Consider the following 20,659-nt stretch of genomic DNA (forward strand, 5'->3'; position numbering starts at 1 on the left):
TGGGCTTTCCACATGAAGCAGCTACCAGTGAGTTACGTTAATACGCCCCTTCCGCAGCCACTCATACATACTACGAGCCGGCGTGCTCCTGAGTCAAGTAAGGCAGGATGGCTGATCTGTAAACCCAGAATCCACAGGTGGGAATCCAGTTTGGAAACCAATATCTTACAGAACACAAGTTGGGTAATAATTCCGGTGATTTATTATATATATACATTCAATAGTTTACATGGCGACCGTGACGTGCGGGCCAGCCGCTAGTAAAATGACCTAATTTTTTTGAATTTGGGCATCCATGTGTGGGCACAAAAAAACGCCATTTTATACTTATGCACGCAAAATAACCTCAAATTTTTTTGACTGCGGCGAGGGAGCACCTAAAAATAACCTCAATTTTTTTCTGACTGCGGCGCGGGAGCACCCAACATAACCTCAATTTTTTTATAATCACATTTCTCAATTTTTATGATTTCATTAGTTTACATGTGTTTAAGCCTACAATATAGTTAGCCACATCTATTCCAACATACTACACTTGTGTTGCTTGCATGTGTACAATTACTTTTACACACGTATATTTTCTTCTGCATGTGAACTTTACAGGCTATGTATGTTACAAGTGAATTAAAGTGAACCCAAAGTGTGATTTTTGTAAACGGTATTTCCTTAAACTCTTGACGTGTTCTTAACCCAATTTTTCAAATAGTCCTTTATATTTCTCTTTTCAAATTTTCGGGCATTTTGACCTATTTCCACGTACATATGGTAAAATGTGGATTTTTACATAACGGTGGTTTGTGAAAAACCAATTAAATTTTTATAAACTGTGGTTTGTTAAAAACCAATTTACATTTTTTTATATACATGCGGTGGTTCCGTGAAAAACCAAATTGAGATTTTCATATAGAGCGGTGCGTCCGTGATTACCAAATTTGTGAAATTTTTACCAATTCATACCTATATACTTTTGTGACATTTTGAATTCAAATACATTTCTTTTATAAAGATTCAAATAGTGCAAAATTAACTTCAACTTCTTTTACTTTAAAATCAGATCTTAACGATCCAAATAGTGCAAAAGTGGCATCACCTTCTGCTAATTCAGCTCCAGATCTTAACGATCAAATCATGGCAACACCAGAGGAAAAGAGAATTTTTATTAACACATGTGCTAATTCTATTAGAGAAAACTACAGTGGTGATCCTCTAGCACTTGATTCTTTTATTGAACAATTCGCTACTGCAGATTTAACTGATACTTTTATAGCGTTCTTAAAATCAAAATTAGAGGGTAAAGCCCGTGAAGCAATACCAACACAAGTAACTTCAGTGAATGAAATTAAAACAGCTCTCCGTAATAGGATCAAACCAGACAACTCGAAAGTTGTAGCAGGGAGAATTGCAGCGTTGCACGTTAATGGAAACAATTATACAGATTTTGCCAAAAAATTTGAAGATTTAGCTGACTCACTTGAGCGGTCTCTTATTATTGAAGGGATCACTCAAGCGAAAGCTCACGAAATGGCAGTCGAACAAACTGTTAACGTGTGTCGTTTAAATGCAAAATCAAATTTAGTAAAAACCATTTTAGCCTCGACGGCATTTACAGATCCGCAAGAAGTAGTAGCAAAATTAATTGTAGAACAAAATAACGAAGTAACAGAGGGTCCAGTTTTAGCTTTTCGATCACGTGGTAACAATACATTCAGAAACTCACGTGGTAGTTATCGAGGCTTTTACCCAAACCGCGGCTATACTGGTTATAGAAATAATAATAATGCATTTACATACAACAGCAACTACAACGGCAACAACAATCAAAGATATAGGAATTATAATGGAAATAGATACCAGAATAACAACAATAATAATACGCGTCCAAATACTAATTCCAATTCAAATACAAATAATAGTAACAATAGAAGCAACAATTCAAGATCGTCAAACGGTAGAGGTCGAAACGCAAACGTTCACGCTTTAAACGCCAGTGCCCCTCAGGAGCGAACACTGGGGGAGGACGAACTAAGCCAGTAAGTGAACATCCCTCACCAATAGGCATCTATTGTTTAAATTTAAATTACTCTGATTTCATTGAATTACAACTTAACGAGTCACAAAAATTTTGTTCTTTCCTGGCAGACACACAAGCAGACATTTCGTTAATAAAAATATCATGCCTAAACAGTAATATTTCATTAAATACGAACGACATTATTAACATTACCGGTGTTACTTCAAATTCAGTTTCCACTTTAGGTAAAATTACCGCAAATTTAAATTTTTCAAACTTTTCTATTAAACATACTTTACATGTAGTAGATACAGGTAGGTAAAGATTTTCTGAAAATTAACAAGTGCATTATTAATTATGAAAGAAATAGTATTTCCTTTTGGGTGGGTAATGAAAAAGGTGCGATACCAATCCTACACGGAACAGAAGGCGACAGTTGTATCATTCCTCCAAGATGCGAAATATTCAGACTTTTTGATTTAGGAGATTCACCCGAGCCACTTTTCGTGGACTCCCAGGAAATTGAAAAAGGTGTTTTCACAGCTAGGTGCATTGTTAATTCCAGTAACCCAATAATAAAAGTCATAAATACCACTGATGATATAAAGTATGTAAAAAGAAACAGTATTCGGACAGAAAAACTTTCAAACTACAATGTTTATACAATTAACATGACAGAAACAGAAGACAAACGTACGAAACAACTAATTTCGATTTTAAAAAATCAAATACCTCAACATTCTCCAAGAAAATTACTTGACGTTTGCATAGATTATGCCAACATTTTCGCTCTTGACACGGACAAAATGACTTTAAACAACTTTTACGGGCAAAAATTAAGACTGACAGACAACGAGCCGGTATATGTTAAAAACTATAGATTGCCATATTCTCAACGCGAAGAAATAAATCGCCAAGTAAATAAATTGTTAAACAACGATTTGATTGAACCCAGTTATTCCAATTACAATAGTCCTTTGATTGTAGTCCCAAAGAAAGATACTAATGGTCAAAAAGCTTATCGTATGTGCCTAGATTTTCGCGCAGTAAACAAAAACCTCATCGCTGATAAATTCCCACTAGCTAGAGTTGACGATATTTTAGACAATCTCGGTAGAGCAAAATATTTTTCCACATTAAATTTTTTTTCAGGATTTCATCAAATCCCCTTGCATCCTGACTCTCGTGACATTACGTCTTTCAGCACTGACCGTGGCGCATTTAGATGAAAAGTGCTTCCATTCGGTTTAAACATAGCATCAAATTCATTCTCACGAATGATGACAATAGCTTTTTCCGGTATACCATACGATGTCGCATTTTTGTACGTCGACGATATTATCGTCATAGGTTGTAGTGAAGCACACCACATTAAAAATCTTTCAAAAGTTTTCGATACCTGTAGGTCTTTCAATCTCAAATTTATCGCAAATAAATGCAACTTTTTACGACCAGAAGTTACATTTTTAGGTCACAAATGTTCAGCCAAAGGTTTGTTGCCAGGCGACTCCAAAATAAACGCAGTTAAAAAGTATACAAAACCGACTGATAAAGACGCGGTATGACGATTCTTCGCGTTTGCAAACTATCACAGACGGCTTATACCTAATTTTGCGTCCCTGGCAGCGCCTCTAAGCCGATTAAGCAGAAAAAGAGTTGAATTCGTATGAGATGTAGAGTGCGAAAGAGCATTTTTATCTTCGAAAGCAGCACTACTTTCACCAAAATTGCTTCAATATCCAGATTTTACTAAACAATTCATTATTACAGTTGACGCTTCCACAACTGGATGTGGCGCTATTTTAAGTCAAGAACAGCAAGGTAGTGATTTACCAATTTGTTTCGCTTCTAAAGCTTTTAATAAAGCAGAACAGAAAAAACACATTATAGAATTAGAGCTTTTAGCTATTTACTTTGCAATCAAGCAATTTCGACCATACGTTTATGGCACCCATTTTATTGTAAAGTCAGATCATAGACCTCTGGTATACTTATTCAAAATGAAAGACCCATCTTCAAAATTTTTGAGAATAAGACTGGAACTATCTGAATATAACTTTACTATTGTAGATATAAAAGGTAAATCAAACGTTTGTGCTGATGCACTATCGCGTATAACAATCGATGAGATTAAAGAAGCTAACAAACAAATTTTGGCAGTACAGACAAGGTTAATGACAAAACAGGCAAACGACAAAAATTTACATAGGAAAACAGACAATAACGACGAAAAACAAATTACTTTACATGTCTACGACAAATTTTCATTTAATTTTTCAAAAAAGATTCCAAGAATAAGATCTGAAATTACGTACAATAAAAATAATTAAACAACAAATTTAAGAATTTTTGCGCATATTAAACATAAGAAACTCGAGTTACTTAGCTTTGAGCTTGTTAACGAAATAAGGACTTTAGAGAAATTACTTTCGAGGCTTGAATCAGACCCCGGCAAACACAAAATTAAGCAAATTGAATGGCCTAAAAACGATATTTTGTTCGAACATTACACTACTACAAATTTAAAAAATATTGGAAATAAAATTTTAAAATCATTAGAAATTATACTAACAGATCCAGTAGAGACAATAACAGACGAAGACACAAAACTAAAACTTATGAGAATTTACCATAATGATCCCCTTTCTGGTGGACATTGCGGAATGAAAAAACTGTACGCAAAATTACGAACCAAATTTTATTGGAAGTATATGACTCGTGATATATCGAAATATATCAAAAGTTGTAATGATTGTCTTTTAAACAAAGTTAAAACAAAAACCAAAGAAAAGCTAGTGTTAACACCAACACCTTGCAAACCATTTGAAATAGTAGTCATTGACACAATAGGACCGTTGCCAGAATCAAAGTATGGTAACAGGTTCGCAGTTACCATAATTTGCGATTTAACGAAATACTTAGTAACAGTAGCGGTTCCGGATAAAAGTGTGAAAACCATAGCTTCTGCGGTATTCGAGTCATTTATTTTAACATATGGCCCAATGAATTCTATCAAATCTGATCTAGGCACGGAATATAAAAATGAAGTTTTTTCAGAGCTGACAAAACTTTTAAACGTCAAACACGATTTTTCCACAGCGTATCATCATGAAACGTTAGGTTCAATCGAACGAAACCATCGAGTGTTTAACGAATGCTTGCGCGCATATCTTAATGACACGTTGTCGGACTGGGATACTTAATTGAAGTATTTCACGGTTTTTCACAATACCACTTCGAATACAGTTTTTGATAATAAATTTACACCGTTCGAATTAGTATTCGGTAGAAAACCCATTTTACCGAATGAACTTCAAAAAGGAAAAGTTGATCCAATTTATGACGTCGAGAATTACGCGAAAGAGGCGAAATACCGCATGCAAAAATCACATGTATTGGCGCAAGAACTGTTAAACAAACACAAAGTTCGAAATAAATATCATCATCACAAAATTCAGCGTATATGATAAGGTTCTAATACAAAAAGAACCGCGCGATAAACATGCAAGCATATATCAGGGGACGTACATAGTTAAGGAAATATATGGGACGAATGTAAAAGTTTTTGATAAAGAAAAGAAAAAATTTAAGACTGTTCACAAAAACCGTGTACAAAAAGTACAATAAACAACTCTAGGCAAGTTATGCGTTATTTACAAATACAAAATTTACAAATTCAAAATTGTAATATTTAAATAATAACTACTTTGCGGGGCATTTCTATGCCAAAAAAAAAAAAAAAAACAAAAACAAAAAAAAAAACAACTTGAAATGTATCAAATTTACAAATAATATAATATGTAAACATACGACTTAGTAGCTAAGAGTTAAGCCATAAACATACGTCATTTAAAATGAATTATATAAATTTACAAAGCTAAAAACTTACACTTATAAAATTATTTTCAAATATGCCAATTGGCATAACTATACTATATTTGCATATTACAATGCAATGAAAAAAAAGCTTTTTCGATACCGTTGTATAAATAAACTTAAATATCATTTACTAAACTATTTTTCATATTAAATATCAAATAAGTTATAAATAAACTTAATTGTCTTTAATCGCAACTATTTTAGATATAAGATAATTTCATAAAACTGTCTGTCAATTGGATCATTAGCTGATGAATATTAGATTTTAACCATTTAAAATATCATACACTAATGAACGAATTTAAAATGAAAAGGGGAGGAATATCTACTTTTAAAGGTTAAATTCGTTTATCAAAAATACAAATTTTTTTCCTCTGACTTCATTCCGAAATTTTAAATTGTACTAAATTATTGCTTAATAAATTTACATCTTAATTTTGGGCAAGAAGGAGCCGGCAGAATTGATCACCCTGACGACTTCTTCTTTTCCAAAAGAAGGGTGATGTAATGGCACCTTAAGCCAATCAATTTCACCACATCAAATATTCAAAACACAACCATGCGTCAAGCATCAGCTGATGATCAATAATACAACCCTGTACAAAAAATGTGCAGATAGAGAATTTTTCAAGACACGAGATGGGGCAGTCATATATTTTCCCCAAGTACTTATAAAATTAATTAAATCTTAAATCTTAATTGTATAAAACAAATAAGTGTTTTTATTGAGTGCTTTATTAATAACCCTACTTGGGATCGGCTGGGCTTTCCACATGAAGCAGTTACGTTAATACGCCCTTCCGCAGCCACTCATACATACTACGAGCCGGCGCTTCCCAAGGCAGTCGGTTCTATGTACCGGAGCGACTCGGGATTTTTCCCGACCATGGACTGTCATTTCAGTGTGACCCCATCTAATTTGTTTCGTCCCTCCCACAAATTGTCATCCTGCCAGCAGCTCCTTGCAGCAGGACTGCTCCATATTCTCTTACTCCGGGAAGGCATCGAATCCAATCCGGGTCCTGAGAAATGGTTTTGCTGCATCTGCCGGAAAAGAATCTTTTTAGGACGGTCATACTCTGTTCAGTGTGTCTCGTCCAAGGGATGGTTGCATAGGACAGGTTGTTCTGGGCTTGATCCCAAAACCCGACGTCCACGTAACTTTTATAAATCTTTTGTGGCTCCTTGCTGTTCACGCCCAAGGGCGTCCCGTAGTCTACGTCTAAGCCTTCTCCCCTTATGCACTTCAGAATTCTGCAGTTAAACTGTAATGGACTAACTGGGAAGATTACGGAGATAGTCGATTTCATGAAGCGGCACAACATCCGCATTGCTTCGATTCAAGAGACTAAACTCACAGCAAGATCTGCATTGCAGACCTGCTCTGGGTATAACGTCCACATGAAAGACCGCGAGAGCGGAAATGGAGGCGGTCTCGCGTTTATCATACACCACTCTTTGCAATATTGTATATTTGATCCTGGCATCGACCGCAGGGACAATGTCTTAGAACGTCAAGGCCTATCTGTCCGGTCAGGCGATGCAAACCTAGAAGTCATCAACATCTACATCCCTCCTGCCACCTGTTGCCCCAGTGGATACCGCCCTAATATTAGGGCCTTACTCACTGGCAACAATCGCATTATCTTAGGCGATTTCAATGCCCATCATGATCTATGGCATTCAAACTTGCGGGCGGACAGTAGGGGTGAGATGTTGGCGGATCAAATAGAAGAAACGACGTTCTGCACAATAAACGGAGACGCCCCCACACGTATGGTAGGAAGCTGTCACAGCTCGCCAGATATCTCAATCGTGAGCGCAGAACTCGTAAACTGCGTCAACTGGCAGCCGATGGTAACATTGGCATCCGACCACCTGCCCATACTTATTTCGCTTGAACGTAACGCCGACTTCATCGTCACTGAAAAACGCACTTTCATAAACTTCAAAAAAGGAAAGTGGGAAGAATATAAATCCTTTACAGACAGCCGCCTAGCTGCCCTCCCTATCCCGACTGATTCCCGCCAAGGGGAGCGTGCCTTCCGTAAGGTCATTAAATCCGCCTCGGCACATTTCATTCCCGCCGGGAGAATTCCCGAAATCTGGCCCACTTCCCGGCGGAGGCCGCAAACTTAGCGAGAGAACGTGACCTTATAAGACAGCTTGACCCAGGCGACCCCTAAATAAGGGATATAAACCAACGCATCAGATTGCTTGTAGATGAACACAAGCGGGCGAAATGGGAGGAGCACCTAAGAGGTTGTAACCTCTCTACCGGTGTGGGTAAACTTTGGTCCACCGTAAAGTCCCTATCGAATCCGACTAAGCACAAAGACAAAGTTTCCATCGCCTTTGGCGACAAAGTGCTGTCGGACGCGAAAAAATGCGCGAGCGCTTTCTGCAGACAATATATATTGCATCCTACGATCGACAAAGATAGACGGAGAGCCAATAGACGCGCACATAAACACAAATTCAGCGCGTCACCAATCACCATCACCGCTAAAGAGGTTGAGGACGCGATTGGTCGTGCTAAACCATCCAAAGCAGTGGGCCCAGACGGCATAGCCATGCCGATGCTTAAAAACCTAGGGAAAGAGGGGTTCAAATATTTAGCGCATGTCTTCAATCTGTCTCTTTCCACCTTTGTCACACTTGAGAAATGGAAAATGGCCAAGGTGGTCCCGCTACTAAAGCCTGGGAAACCAGCTAACATAGGTGAGTCGTATCGTCCGATATCTCTCCTATCGCCAGTGGCAAAGACGCTTGAATCCATTTTGCTCCCTTATTTCCAAGCAAATTTGCAGCTAGCCCCTCATCAGCATGGCTTCAGAAAACTCCATAGCACTACCACCGCTCTGAATGCCATTAGCACCCAGATAAATTGCGGTTTAAATCAATACCCCCACCATAGAACAGTACTCGTAGCGCTAGACCTATCAAAAGCTTTTGATACGGTCAACCATGGCTCGTTACTGCAGGACCTGGAAGGGTCTACCCTTCCCACATGTCTTAAAAGGTGGACCGCAAATTATCTGGGTGGCCGGCAGGCATCGGTGCAATTTAGAAACGAAACATCAAAACCAAGGAGAATTAAACAGGGGGTGCCACAGGGTGGTGTCCTATCCCCACTTTTGTTTAATTTCTACATATCTAAGCTACCTTCACCACCGGAAGGAGTCACAATCGTTTCCTACGCCGATGACTGCACAATAATGGCCACAGGCCCAGGCCCAAAGATCGATGCGCTATGCAATAAAATAAACGGCTACCTCCCTGATCTCTCCAGTTTTTTCGCCTCGCGAAACCTGGCATTATCACCGACTAAATCTTCCGCGACCTTATTTACAACATGGACGCCCCAAATGTCGACCATTTTGAACATCCACGTCGATGGCACTACGCTACCGACTGTCCGACACCCCAAAATCTTGGGTGTGACGTTTGATCAGGATGTACATTTTGGTGAGCACGCAGCCGCAATTGTTCCGAGAAGTCAGAGCCGTAACAAAATCCTCAAATCCCTCGCTGGCAGTACTTGGGGAAAAGATAAAGAAACGCTCATGACTACATACAAAGCAATTAGCCAGCCGATTACGTGCTACGCGTCACCCATATGGTCGCCAAGCCTAAAAATCACCCACTGGAAGAAACTACAGGCCTGCCAAAATACTGCTCTCAGAATCGCCACGGGCTGTCTTCTTATGTCCCCAGAACACCATCTGCATAATGAGGCGAGAATACTCCCCATCAGGGAAAGAAATGAGATGCTGACCAAACAGTTCCTGTTGAATACCCAGAAACCTGGGCATCCCAACAGACATCTGATTGATGAACCAGCACCGCCTAGGGGCTTAAGGAGTCATTTCCGTAAGCATTTTGAGGAAATACGGCACCTGAGAACCCAGCCGTATGAAGTGAAAAAACACAAGCAGGTCCTTGGTGAACTCCATAAACAGGCGTCGGACCTTTATGCCGGGAATTGCCCGGTGAATCCAGTGCTTAACGAAAATTATCCAAAACTTGCGGAAGAGGAACGCACACTTCCCAGGGAAACGCGAGTCACTCTAGCTCAACTTCGATCTGGATACTGTAACAGGTTAAACTCTTACCTATCCAGAATCAACCCCGACATACAAAATGTATGCCCCGCTTGCAATGTGTCCCCACATGACACCAACCATCTCTTCAATTGTAATGTGGAACCAACGCCTCTAACACCCCTTTCCTTATGGTCCACCCCTGTTGAAACGGCAAGTTTCCTTGGACTCCCGTTAGAGGATATTGATGACAATTTGTGATCGGTCGCGGCTATTAGGTGGGGCGAGCATTGCTACAACAACAACAACAACGAGCCGGCGTGCTCCTGAGTCAAGTAAGGCAGGATGGCTGATCTGTAAACTCAGAATCCACACATGGGAATCCAGTTTGGAAACCAATATCTATACAGAACACAAGTTGGGTAATAATTCCGGTGATTTATTATATACATACATTCAATAGTTTACAGCTGTAATAAATTTTTCCGCTGAATTGTTTTTTATATACAATACTTTAGCGTAACATACATACATACCTAAACTTACGGAGAACTTCAGCAAAACGCTAACCAACAACAAACACAAAATTGCATTTGCCTACAAATCCAATCATACATTATCGACGATATTCACAAAAACAAAAAGCCCTATTGAAAAGCTCCAACAAAACAACGTTATATATGAAACAACATGTGAAGGCAATGGAAATGAAGAATGCAAGAAAATATATATAGGAACAACAAAACGGCCACCAGGAGTTCGGCTCGCAGAACATGAAGCAGATATACGAAAGAAAAAACAAAGCACAGCATTATGTCAACACACAACACAAACTGGGCGGCTGATCTACAAAACACAAGAATCATAGACAAAAATAAACAAGGAAAAGCCAGGTACACATTAGAAAGCCTGCGAATATTGCAAAGAAGATACAAAACAATAAACAAAAAGGAAGATACAGATGACGTTGCTGCTGTCTACACCCTCTGTCTCTAACATTAATTCGTTTTAATATGACAATGATACCACTATGGAAATAATTTTAGTTCTAACAAATTTGTTTAAATAGTTCAATAATGTGAGGTTTCTATATAAATCGTGTTATATTAATCAAAGTGTTTTTTTGCCTCTTGTTTTGTGATATTTGTTTGTATGTAATACTGTGATTACTAATATTGAAATGTTACGCACTTATGGTTTTTCTGTATTTTATATTAATCTATTGCCTTTTGTTATTAAATTACACAGATCGCCCTTGAAAAAGCTAGAAAGACTAGCGAAACGTCGGGTTGGAATGGTGAAATAAGTTTGTTTTTATTTGCACCAAACGCTAATGGTCAAAAGAGCCTAAGTAAGCATTAGAAAAGTTATATAATAAATTTATATGCTCAGTTTGCATATTTTTTTTCAAAAAATTAATAATGAATTCAAATAAAATGACGTAAGGCGAACATGTGTTCAAAAACCCAAAAAAGGTGCCGATTTTTTAAAGAATTTTATATTGCGATTGGCTGAAAGAATACGCTAAATCAGCGAGGCAAAATCCCTATCCAAAACTAGTCCCTTGGAGTGAATCACATCGATTATGGCCTACCAACCAAGTTTAAATATCTACTACACGTTACGGCTCCTTTTACAAATGTGAATACGTAGGCACATACATATATTTACCAGGTGAGGCTTTGTTCTTGGCAAGAACACTCAAAGGGGTGAAACAAAAGTTTTCCCAGGACAGTCGAACTAATGACCGTGTGTGCTACTACCCTAACATAGTGGACAGTCGAACTAGTCATCCATAATGAGCTTTTATATCTTACGGCCGGAAAACAGCAGTTAACATCTTTCAACTTAAAACCGGTCGACTTTCATTCCTAAATATCGTTTTGATTTAACGAAGACTATCGAAATTAATGTCGTGAACACAAACGTCTGCAAACTTGTATCTACATTTTAAAAATTTTATCCAGGGACCTTGTAAAATTTTAATTATATAGATGCGCCGAGGATTATACGATTTTCACCCATGAGTTACACAATGACATCCACTTAGAATGCTTATGATTTCAAGGGCGGCATCCATGGCCGAATAGTCACTCCCTAACGTTTCAAGGTGTTTCTCTGTTGTAGCTAGGCAGCATAGCGGGACAAAAACATCCGTTATAAAGTCTTCGGAGCTACACCTAGAGCTTCTAGGAAAGTGACGTCGACGAAGGTATGAGTTCGAAGTCGCAGTCCTGTAGCTTCTGTGCTGGCATATAGTGTGAGGGCAGGAGGCGTGCTAGCGACTGGTGGTCGGGATTGCTACTGTTGGCACATCGGGAATTGTAGCTCTTAAAAACAGCCGAAAAAAACTGGAGGCGCCATGTGGTACGAGGGTCCTGAGTATTAATAGACCGTTAATAGCAACCGTAAGTCGCCTTTTTGCGTGACCGCCAAGGAGCCACAAATGATTTAAAGAAATTGTGTTTGCGACGATTATTATGAGTTAAAGCCAGGTGAAACTACGCTTTGCACCAGATATACAGACAAAAGTGCGACCATTTTATGTATCTCCATTTCTCTTCAGCAGACGCAGCAGTACCAATTCCAAAGACCGGGGTTAGGTTCGAAGCCTCTCTGGAGTAAGTGAACGAGGGACAATTCTTCCGCAAAGAGCTACTCCTGAAAATTTTTGAACGATCTGCGAGATTTTGGGGCAAAAACCTAAGATCTTTCGGAAATGGCCAAAACGTTAATTTCCTTAAATACATACAAACAAAACCTTTCCTAAGTATTTTTTTTAAATAGAAAAATCAAGAAAAGTTAGAACACCGGCGTACGTCGGCGCGCCGCTCACGCGCCGCCGCTGGTATATAATAGAGCGTACGGCGCCGCCGCCGATAAAGTGATCGGCGTAAACCTCTAGTTTGCATATATACCTAAGTTTGTTTATACGCTACGATCGTCATAGCAGATACATTACCATGTTCATACATTTCTTAGCTTACATATGAACATACATGTGTATGTACGTACATTTGCTTGAGCGTAAGAATAATTTTTGTTAGAAGGGGTTTGCTGAAATGAAGTTTGTTTTATTTTTGAACATATGAATTGTAATCAACAATATTTACTTGTACATTCAACAACTTTAATATGCTTGTAATTTAAATCGAGAGAAATATTCAAAGAATCAATTTGTTGTGCAAAAATCATTGTTTGGAATACCCAACCGGGTGTCTTCGAATTTTCAAATTTTGCTAATGGTACAAAGGCGCTTATGGATTATGTAGTATCGGCAACTGAAAGCGGCGCTGTGGAGCAAAAAAAAAAAATTTTTTCGTATGAAAAACTACAAACGATTTAAAACGAATTTCAAAAAGAAAAACCCAAAATTTTCTTAAATTGCTTGGTTTCCGCAAAATGTATTATATTTTCGGAGTAACTATAAAAACTACAAAAAAATGAATTTCACTACAATCAATTTCATCGTTTGTAGTTATAGGAAAAGTACTTTTAGTGCTTCCAAATTGCTGCGTTCTTGATTTTTTTGAGATGCGTTAGCGATATCTCCGAAACCTGTGGACCAAACAAAATTTTTTTTCTTATGAAAAACTACAAACGATTTAAAACGTATTTCAAAAAAAATTCAAATTTGCTTAAATTGCTTGGTTTCCGCACAATGTATTATATTTTCGGAGTAACTATAAAAACTACAAAAAAATGAATTTCACTACAATCAATTTCATCGTTTGTAGTTATAGGAAAGGTACTTTTAGTGCTTCCAAATTTCTGCGTTCTTGGTTTTTTTGAGATACGTTAGCGATATCTCCGAAACCTGTGAACCAAAAAAACATTTTTTTTCGTATGAAAAACTACAAACGATTTAAAACGCATTTCAAAAAGAAAAAACCCAAATTTACTTAAATTGCTTGGTTTCCGCACAATGTATTATATTTTCGGGGTAACTATAAAAACTATAAAAAATTTATTTCACTACATTCAATTTCATCGTTTGTAGTTATAGGAAAATTACCTTTAGTGCTTCCAAATTGCTGCGTTCTTGGTTTTTTAGAGATGCGTTAGCGATCTCCGAAACCTGTGGACCAAAAAAAAATTTTTTTTCGTATGAAAAACTACAAACGATTTAAAACGTATTTCAAAAAGAAAAAACCCAAATTTACTTAAATTGCTTGGTTTGCGCACAATATATTATATTTTCGGAGTAACTATAAAAACTACATAAAAATGAATTCAACTACAATCAATTTCATCGTTTGTAGTTATATGAAAAGTACTTTTAGTGCTTCCAAATTGCTGCGTTCTTGGTTTTTTAGAGATGGGTTAGCGATATCTCCCAATCCTGTGGACCAAAAAAAATTTTTTTTTCGTATGAAAAACTACAAACGATTTAAAACGTATTTCAAAAAGAAAAAACCCAAATTTACTTAAATTGCTTGATTTCCGCACAATGTATTATATTTTCGGAGTAGCTATAAAAACTAGAAAAAAATGAATTTCACTACAATCAATCTCATAGTTTGTAGTTATAGGAAAAGTATTTTTACTGCTTCCAAATCGTTGCGTTCTTGGTTTTTTTGAGATGCGTTAGCGATATCTCCGAAACCTGTGGACTAAAAAAAAATTGTTTTTCGTATGAAAAACTATAAACGATTTAAAACGTATTTCAAAAAGAAAAAAAACAAATTTACTTAAATTGCTTGGTTTCCGCACAATGTATTATATTTTCGGAGTAACTATAAGAACTACAAAAAATGAATTTCACTACAATCAATTGCATCGTTTGTAGTTATAAAAGTAAAAAAAAAAAAAAATTGGAATTTTTCAAAGCGGGTTCCAGCGTGATGGAGCTTTGCCGTCTACATAAATTTGAAATATACCCTTCGTTGTTAGTTGCTGGTTATATGTGAATGAAATATTTTCTTTGCTTCTAGCTACTGGTTATGTGCGGGAAATATTATTCGTTGCCCTTTATGTATGTGTATGTATATGGTTTCTGTGTTGTGCAGCTGTGTTTCTGCCACCTCACCAGGCGTAGGCGGCCTGCCACCCCTGGCCAACAGGACGATCTACACCGTGGCCCATGCATTCAAGATGCTGAGCTCAAAGGACCACGTCGTGAGTAGCATAGCCGCATCATCGGTGAGATGGGCTAGGGCGGAAAGGCAAGGCGAGATACGTTTCCAGCGAATCTGACGTGCCCCGAGATGGCTTATAGACGCAGATAAGCGATGTCGCAAATGCGGAAAGGACCTGGAGGCCTTGCTCCATGTGCTTAACCAGCACTACCAAATCCTCGGCACGACAGCGGCGCCATATCTACGTCCAAGACAGACTCGTAAGAGCATTGAGATGTCCCGAGAACATGAGAGTAAACAGAATAGTAGAGGGCTCCGAAGATAATGCTGGCATACTATGACCGGACATCGTCATACGTGACGTAGTCCGTCGGCGCATCACCCTGATCGACGGGGCCATTCCGTTCGAGAATATGGCAGATTTTTTGAACGAAGCTATTCAGAAACTGGAGAAATACGAACCGCTGGCTGACCAGCTGACATCACTTGGCTACGAGGTGAGGGTGGAGGCGTTTTTAGTGGGTCTGATGGGACCCTGCAAACGAACGGCTCATAAACCTCCTCAAGATCTCACGTTGTTATGCGAGCCTGATGAGGAAGCTTATGATAAGCGATACCATCCACTGGTCTCGTGACATATATCTGGAGCACGTTAGCGGCACCAGGCAATACCGTGCCGCACCCACGTGAAGACGACACAACTATTAATCTACAGCCAATAAGTGTTTGTGGTAAGATTGTTATTTGTTACTACCGGTTGCATGTGGTATTTAGCTTTCGTACAACGTCCTTGTGATTGAAATATATATTCTGCCACCAACTTTTAACTTTTACTAGCTGTAAGAAGTTTAAAATTATTTACTAGGAGAACAGTAACGCATCGAAATTGCTAACGTTCGCCACACTGCCCTCCCGATCAGACAAATTTCCCGATCGCATCGCAAGTGAACAACTTAAATTTGTTTTTTTGTGGTTTATCAATGGTTTGTATGCGGTAAACAAACATTGTTGATCTCTTTCACAACTTTGGATGGGGCTTCTCAGTTACACCGAAACTTCGGGACCAAACCTTTCTTTCGTTGTGGGTTGTATAACAGCACAAAATCTCCTTCCGAATTAATTACTTTATCGTATCTGGCTTTCATCTTGTCACTCATAATCCTGGTTCGTTGTCTTGGAAGGTCGTGTATTTCTATCATTGTTTCAGCATCAACATTTATTCCAAAGTACAAGGCAGTTGACAGTCGAAAATCATTGCCAAAAACTAACTTTGCGAGAGTTTGTTTGGTGATTTGAACTCATTAAGTACTCTTACATGCATACATCCATATTGTTTTGTTATAGCCAGGGGTTAATAGCCAAGGATCTGTTATGATTTTATCAACAATCTCTGCCGCTATAAAATTGTGTAGTAAAGTAACAAATTGCGAGCTCACATGTCACTTCTCCCAGAACTTGGGTATCACCACCAGTGGCTGCGCGCAACCTTGCTTCATGCATTGGTCTTATCTCTTCGTTGACTTAAACAGAACGAATGATGGAAAGACGTGCACGCGTATCTACAGTCAGTAAACGTTCCTTTCCATTCACATGTACTCCGAGAGTAAGATTGATCGACGTTCTTCCGATTTGTGAGATAGAGATTATGGGGCATTCAATCGCGAGAGCCAGCTATCCCCTTCACGACTAGCTCGCTGTAGTTTAACAGCTGAGTGGGTTTGGAGATTTGCTGATCCTCCTCAGCTTTGCGTTTACGATTATCCAAGTTGGACCTACTAGGGCCGGTGATGCTGCAATGTGATCTGAGTTGTCGCATTTGAAATATTTGATAACTCCCACATTTTTCTGTTGCGATCCCTTCAGTGCCACCAAAATTGTGTTTAACCAGTCTGGCATTTTTACTTCTACACGATGAGCTTTTTAACGGTGGTTTACTCAAATGTGAAGCAGTCACCTGTGTCAATGCATGTTATAACGTTTTAGCAAATGCTGGATTTGGGTTTGCGTATGTAGCTCGCTTCGCTTCTACGTCTCGTATTCCATTTATAAAGCTCTGAGTATTCCACGGGTGCGTCCGTATTTGTCTTCTGAAAGTGGCTCTGCAATTCAATTTGGTATATCTCTTTCCTATCCTCGCTTCCTTGACGTCTCTCGACACTGGCCATCAATGCTTTATAACTGTTGCGTTCGCCCTCCGGAATGGTCTGTAAGATTTGAGCTGCAGGCCCTTTCAATTCCACGAAAAGTGCAGCAACTTAATCTTCAATATTACAGTTGTTCACTGCTGACGTCTTTTCAAATTGAAGCTTAAATACCTGGAAAGGAACAGAGCTGTAAAAAATGGAGCTTCTGCCTGCTGCTGAATGCTGGATTCGTCCTTTTAACGCTTCTATTTCGGCATCAATTTTGTCTTGGAGTTGTATAATTTGTGTGTCCTGCGCCTCCAGTTTTGATGATACCCTTGCTTCCTGTGCCTCCAAATGCGAAGACATTTTGCATTGATAAGCTCTCCTCCTGTGCTTCCAATTTGGATGAAATGTGTGTCTCTTGGGATGCCATACATGTCCAGCTGCTGACATGTTTGTGGATATTTATGATGGCGTTTCTGTTATACGTGTTTCCTTGGTTTCCATTTTTGTCGATATCTGTGTTAACAAAGCCAATATCGCATTGGTCTCCCCGCTTGCAACTGGATTCGGGCTTTCGTTCTTATCTTCATTTTTGGTTAATGTCTGCTCGCTATCAGAATGAAAGACATACTCTTGAGCATTAATTCCTCTCGACTTCATAACATCTAGTAGCTTGAAGTTCGGACTTGTTGCCGATTGGATTCAATCCAGGGTTTTCCAGTTCCTTATGCAGTTGCTGAATCTTCAATTTACTCAACTTAGCCATGTCTTTACTGTCCTCTAAAAGTCTGGAATTTATTCAAAAATTCCCCTTCTGACCCCAATGGGAAGCCCCTGATTAATTTGCAGCTTCTGTTAACGTTCGAATCTCTGAATTGTCGAATAAATGACCAAAATATTCAGTATACCAAAATAAAGAACATTTACACTCCTTTGGTAGTAGCACTTCACAATAACAATACTCGCGTACTTCACTAATAGCGCGTTAAAATCGTACCGATTCTCGCTTTCAGTTCTTCTCATACACCTATCTCCCGGGGTCTAGACTTTTCGCGAAGAGCCTCGAATAAATGCTTTTTTTATTTCTCGTTTATGCACCTGTTATTGCCTATGATTAAATTCATGTATATCTGAAGTTTATGTAAGGCCATACGCGCACTTTATTGCCGTCTACTATGTATGTGTGTGTGCATATAGCTTACTGGTGTCGTGTAGCATTTATTTACTAGCAGCACTGTGACGCATGAAAATTGCTTATATTCGCCACAATATGTTTAAATATGCCAGTGCAAAAGGACACCGCATTGGCATTGGGATGGTTAAGCCGTCTCGGTGAACTATACAAGAATCGAAAAGATACCTTTCCGTACAAAATGCGACGTCATCCCTGTTGTGCCTCTGCGGCAGGGGTCTATGCTCTAAAGGCAGAAACAGCTTATGCAGTACCTCTATCAAAGTATAACTTCATATGTATATGGTACGCCAGTTGCCAGAAAAGCCTTTAAACTGAGCTTAGTAAACTGGCCATAATCCAGTTTAACTTATTATGTCTTTAACTCACAACAATATGCTACAACTTATAGGTTCGGCAGATTGTCCCGAATTTTATAGTTATGTCCCGGACCTCTTCAAGCGAAAATATGAAAGAAGAGGTATATGGGAAGCAAATAATCAAATTGATTAAGAGAGCATGAAAATTCTTAAATGGACAGAGAAACTAATCACAGATCCTAAAGCATGAAGCACCAGAGGCTTTATCGAAGTCGATGGAAATTGCTTCGGTAATCACTTGTTCAACTGCTCCTTATAAAGCGCCATAAGTCAGGCTTACAGTAGTGGGTAGGGTGCTGTCCATTATGATTTCGTCGGCTCTTTGATGCTTGCTGTAAACCTGCTTAGCAATGACACCTGCTTGCATGCCTTTTCAGTCACATAGTAAGTTTCATCCCAGTGTGCAAGGACCGGGAATTGATACCTATACTGTTTCGCATGTGACTTTCATGGTCGGTGGGTCCTGTCAAGGATGCGATCACGGAGATAGCTTCTGATGGTAGGCAGGTAGTTATGCTAGCTCTAGGCTTTAAAAGATGTCTTTGATCGCGCCTAAAGTGAATTTTCCGTGTCTGAAGCTGTGTTGCCTGGGTGGCAGTTCTCCTACATGTTCTTTTGCGACTGCGATGTGTGGTTTTGGGAGCCCGGTATGGAGAATTAGGTTCCCCTTTGGCGTTGTAAATAAGCATTAACTGTTGCTTTTTCCATATTTAGAACAATCTCTCCATTCGACATGCGTTACCCGTTTCAAGAAGTGATGCCGATAAAACTCTGTGAAATTAAAAAAAATCCCTTATTTCACACATCTAAAACAGGGTTTAAATTATTTATTTCTTTTCTTGTAAGTTGTGGCCCTATGAAACCAGCATAATCTTGTTCATATTTTTATAAACATTTTTTTTTTTACCAAACTGATGATGGGCTGTTTGTCAAGTGTCGAGATCTAAAGCTGCTCAGCTACAGAAGCGATATCATCAGCTGACTGTAACACTTAAATTAATATAATAGAAACATACATATACTACATAATTATTAAGAGAACAGTCTTTTTATATAAAACAGGGAGTCCGAGCTATAAAATGTGTTTGAGTAAGAGTTGAAACGATGCATTGCACGCCTTACAAAAATGCTTTGAATGGATCGCCCGGCACAGATTTCAACCAGCCACTATACTCTTCCTCCTCTTGACAACTTCTTTGGAAACGCTAGTGAAATATTCCAAATTGAGGGCGAAGCGAATGTAATTGTCGAAGCGAAAGCTCGGGCGAAATTTGTGGGTAGTGATATTATAAGTAGCGAAAGAACTTATTCGTTTGTATTTTCTGTGTCCATGCCAAAAAAGGAAGAAAGGATATCGGATTATTAAAGGAATAATAAAAGTGGACAAGGGCAAATTGATGATAATAATAAACACTCAAGCAAAGTGGACGTATTTTTGCTGTGTTGTGGGGTGCGCGCTAAGTAAAGATAAATTGTTATATATATCTAATAAGTAAAACAAAAACGAAAAAAAGTGATAACTATGAATTGTGGAGTTTGTAGGGACAAAGTCGATCGCGCTGATGGAGCTAAAGTCGCGTGTTCTGATTGCGGCGCTTTCTTTCATGCGTTGTGCGCCAAAATAAATCCATCTGAGTTGGACTACATGAAGTCAAATAACGTCAAGAATCGCTGATAGGGCTGTAATCTCCTGCGTCGTAAGTTCCTCCACCTACAACCTTTACCAGGTGCTGTCGCTGCAGATATATACTCGGGAACGAAGATTATAGCACATCCTGCCGCTAAAAGTTCTACAAGTGTATCCGCGAAACACAAATTAAGTGCAAGTAACAGCCAGAAACAACAATTCAATAGCAACAAGAATAACAACAACAACAACACTACCAATTCAACAAATTAGGTTCAATGTACACAACAAGCGCATGTAAAACATTTTTCTGAAAATGGTGCATTCTCCCAAGATATTAC

The 20,659-nt window shown here is 38.7% G+C and overlaps 1 protein-coding gene across 8 annotated transcripts in view; it reads right to left on the reverse strand.

Annotated features, from left to right (window-relative positions):
- The window catches only part of PGAP1 (GPI inositol-deacylase), a 1,928,961-nt gene that overhangs the window by 17,173 nt on the left and 1,891,129 nt on the right, over positions 1-20,659 (reverse strand). The window contains exon 17 of one of the 8 annotated variants that reach the window (XM_067782304.1): positions 13,948-14,011. The exons of the other annotated variants lie outside the window; for them this stretch is intronic. Coding sequence (XP_067638405.1) covers positions 13,984-14,011 — 28 coding nt within the window. The 3' untranslated portion in view covers positions 13,948-13,983. Of the gene's footprint in view, positions 1-13,947; positions 14,012-20,659 lie in introns of those variants that run through there. 8 annotated transcript variants of the gene reach the window in all.

This window comes from Eurosta solidaginis, chromosome 4 (genome assembly GCF_040869045.1).
Source record: "Eurosta solidaginis isolate ZX-2024a chromosome 4, ASM4086904v1, whole genome shotgun sequence".
Classification (NCBI taxonomy): domain Eukaryota; kingdom Metazoa; phylum Arthropoda; class Insecta; order Diptera; family Tephritidae; genus Eurosta; species Eurosta solidaginis.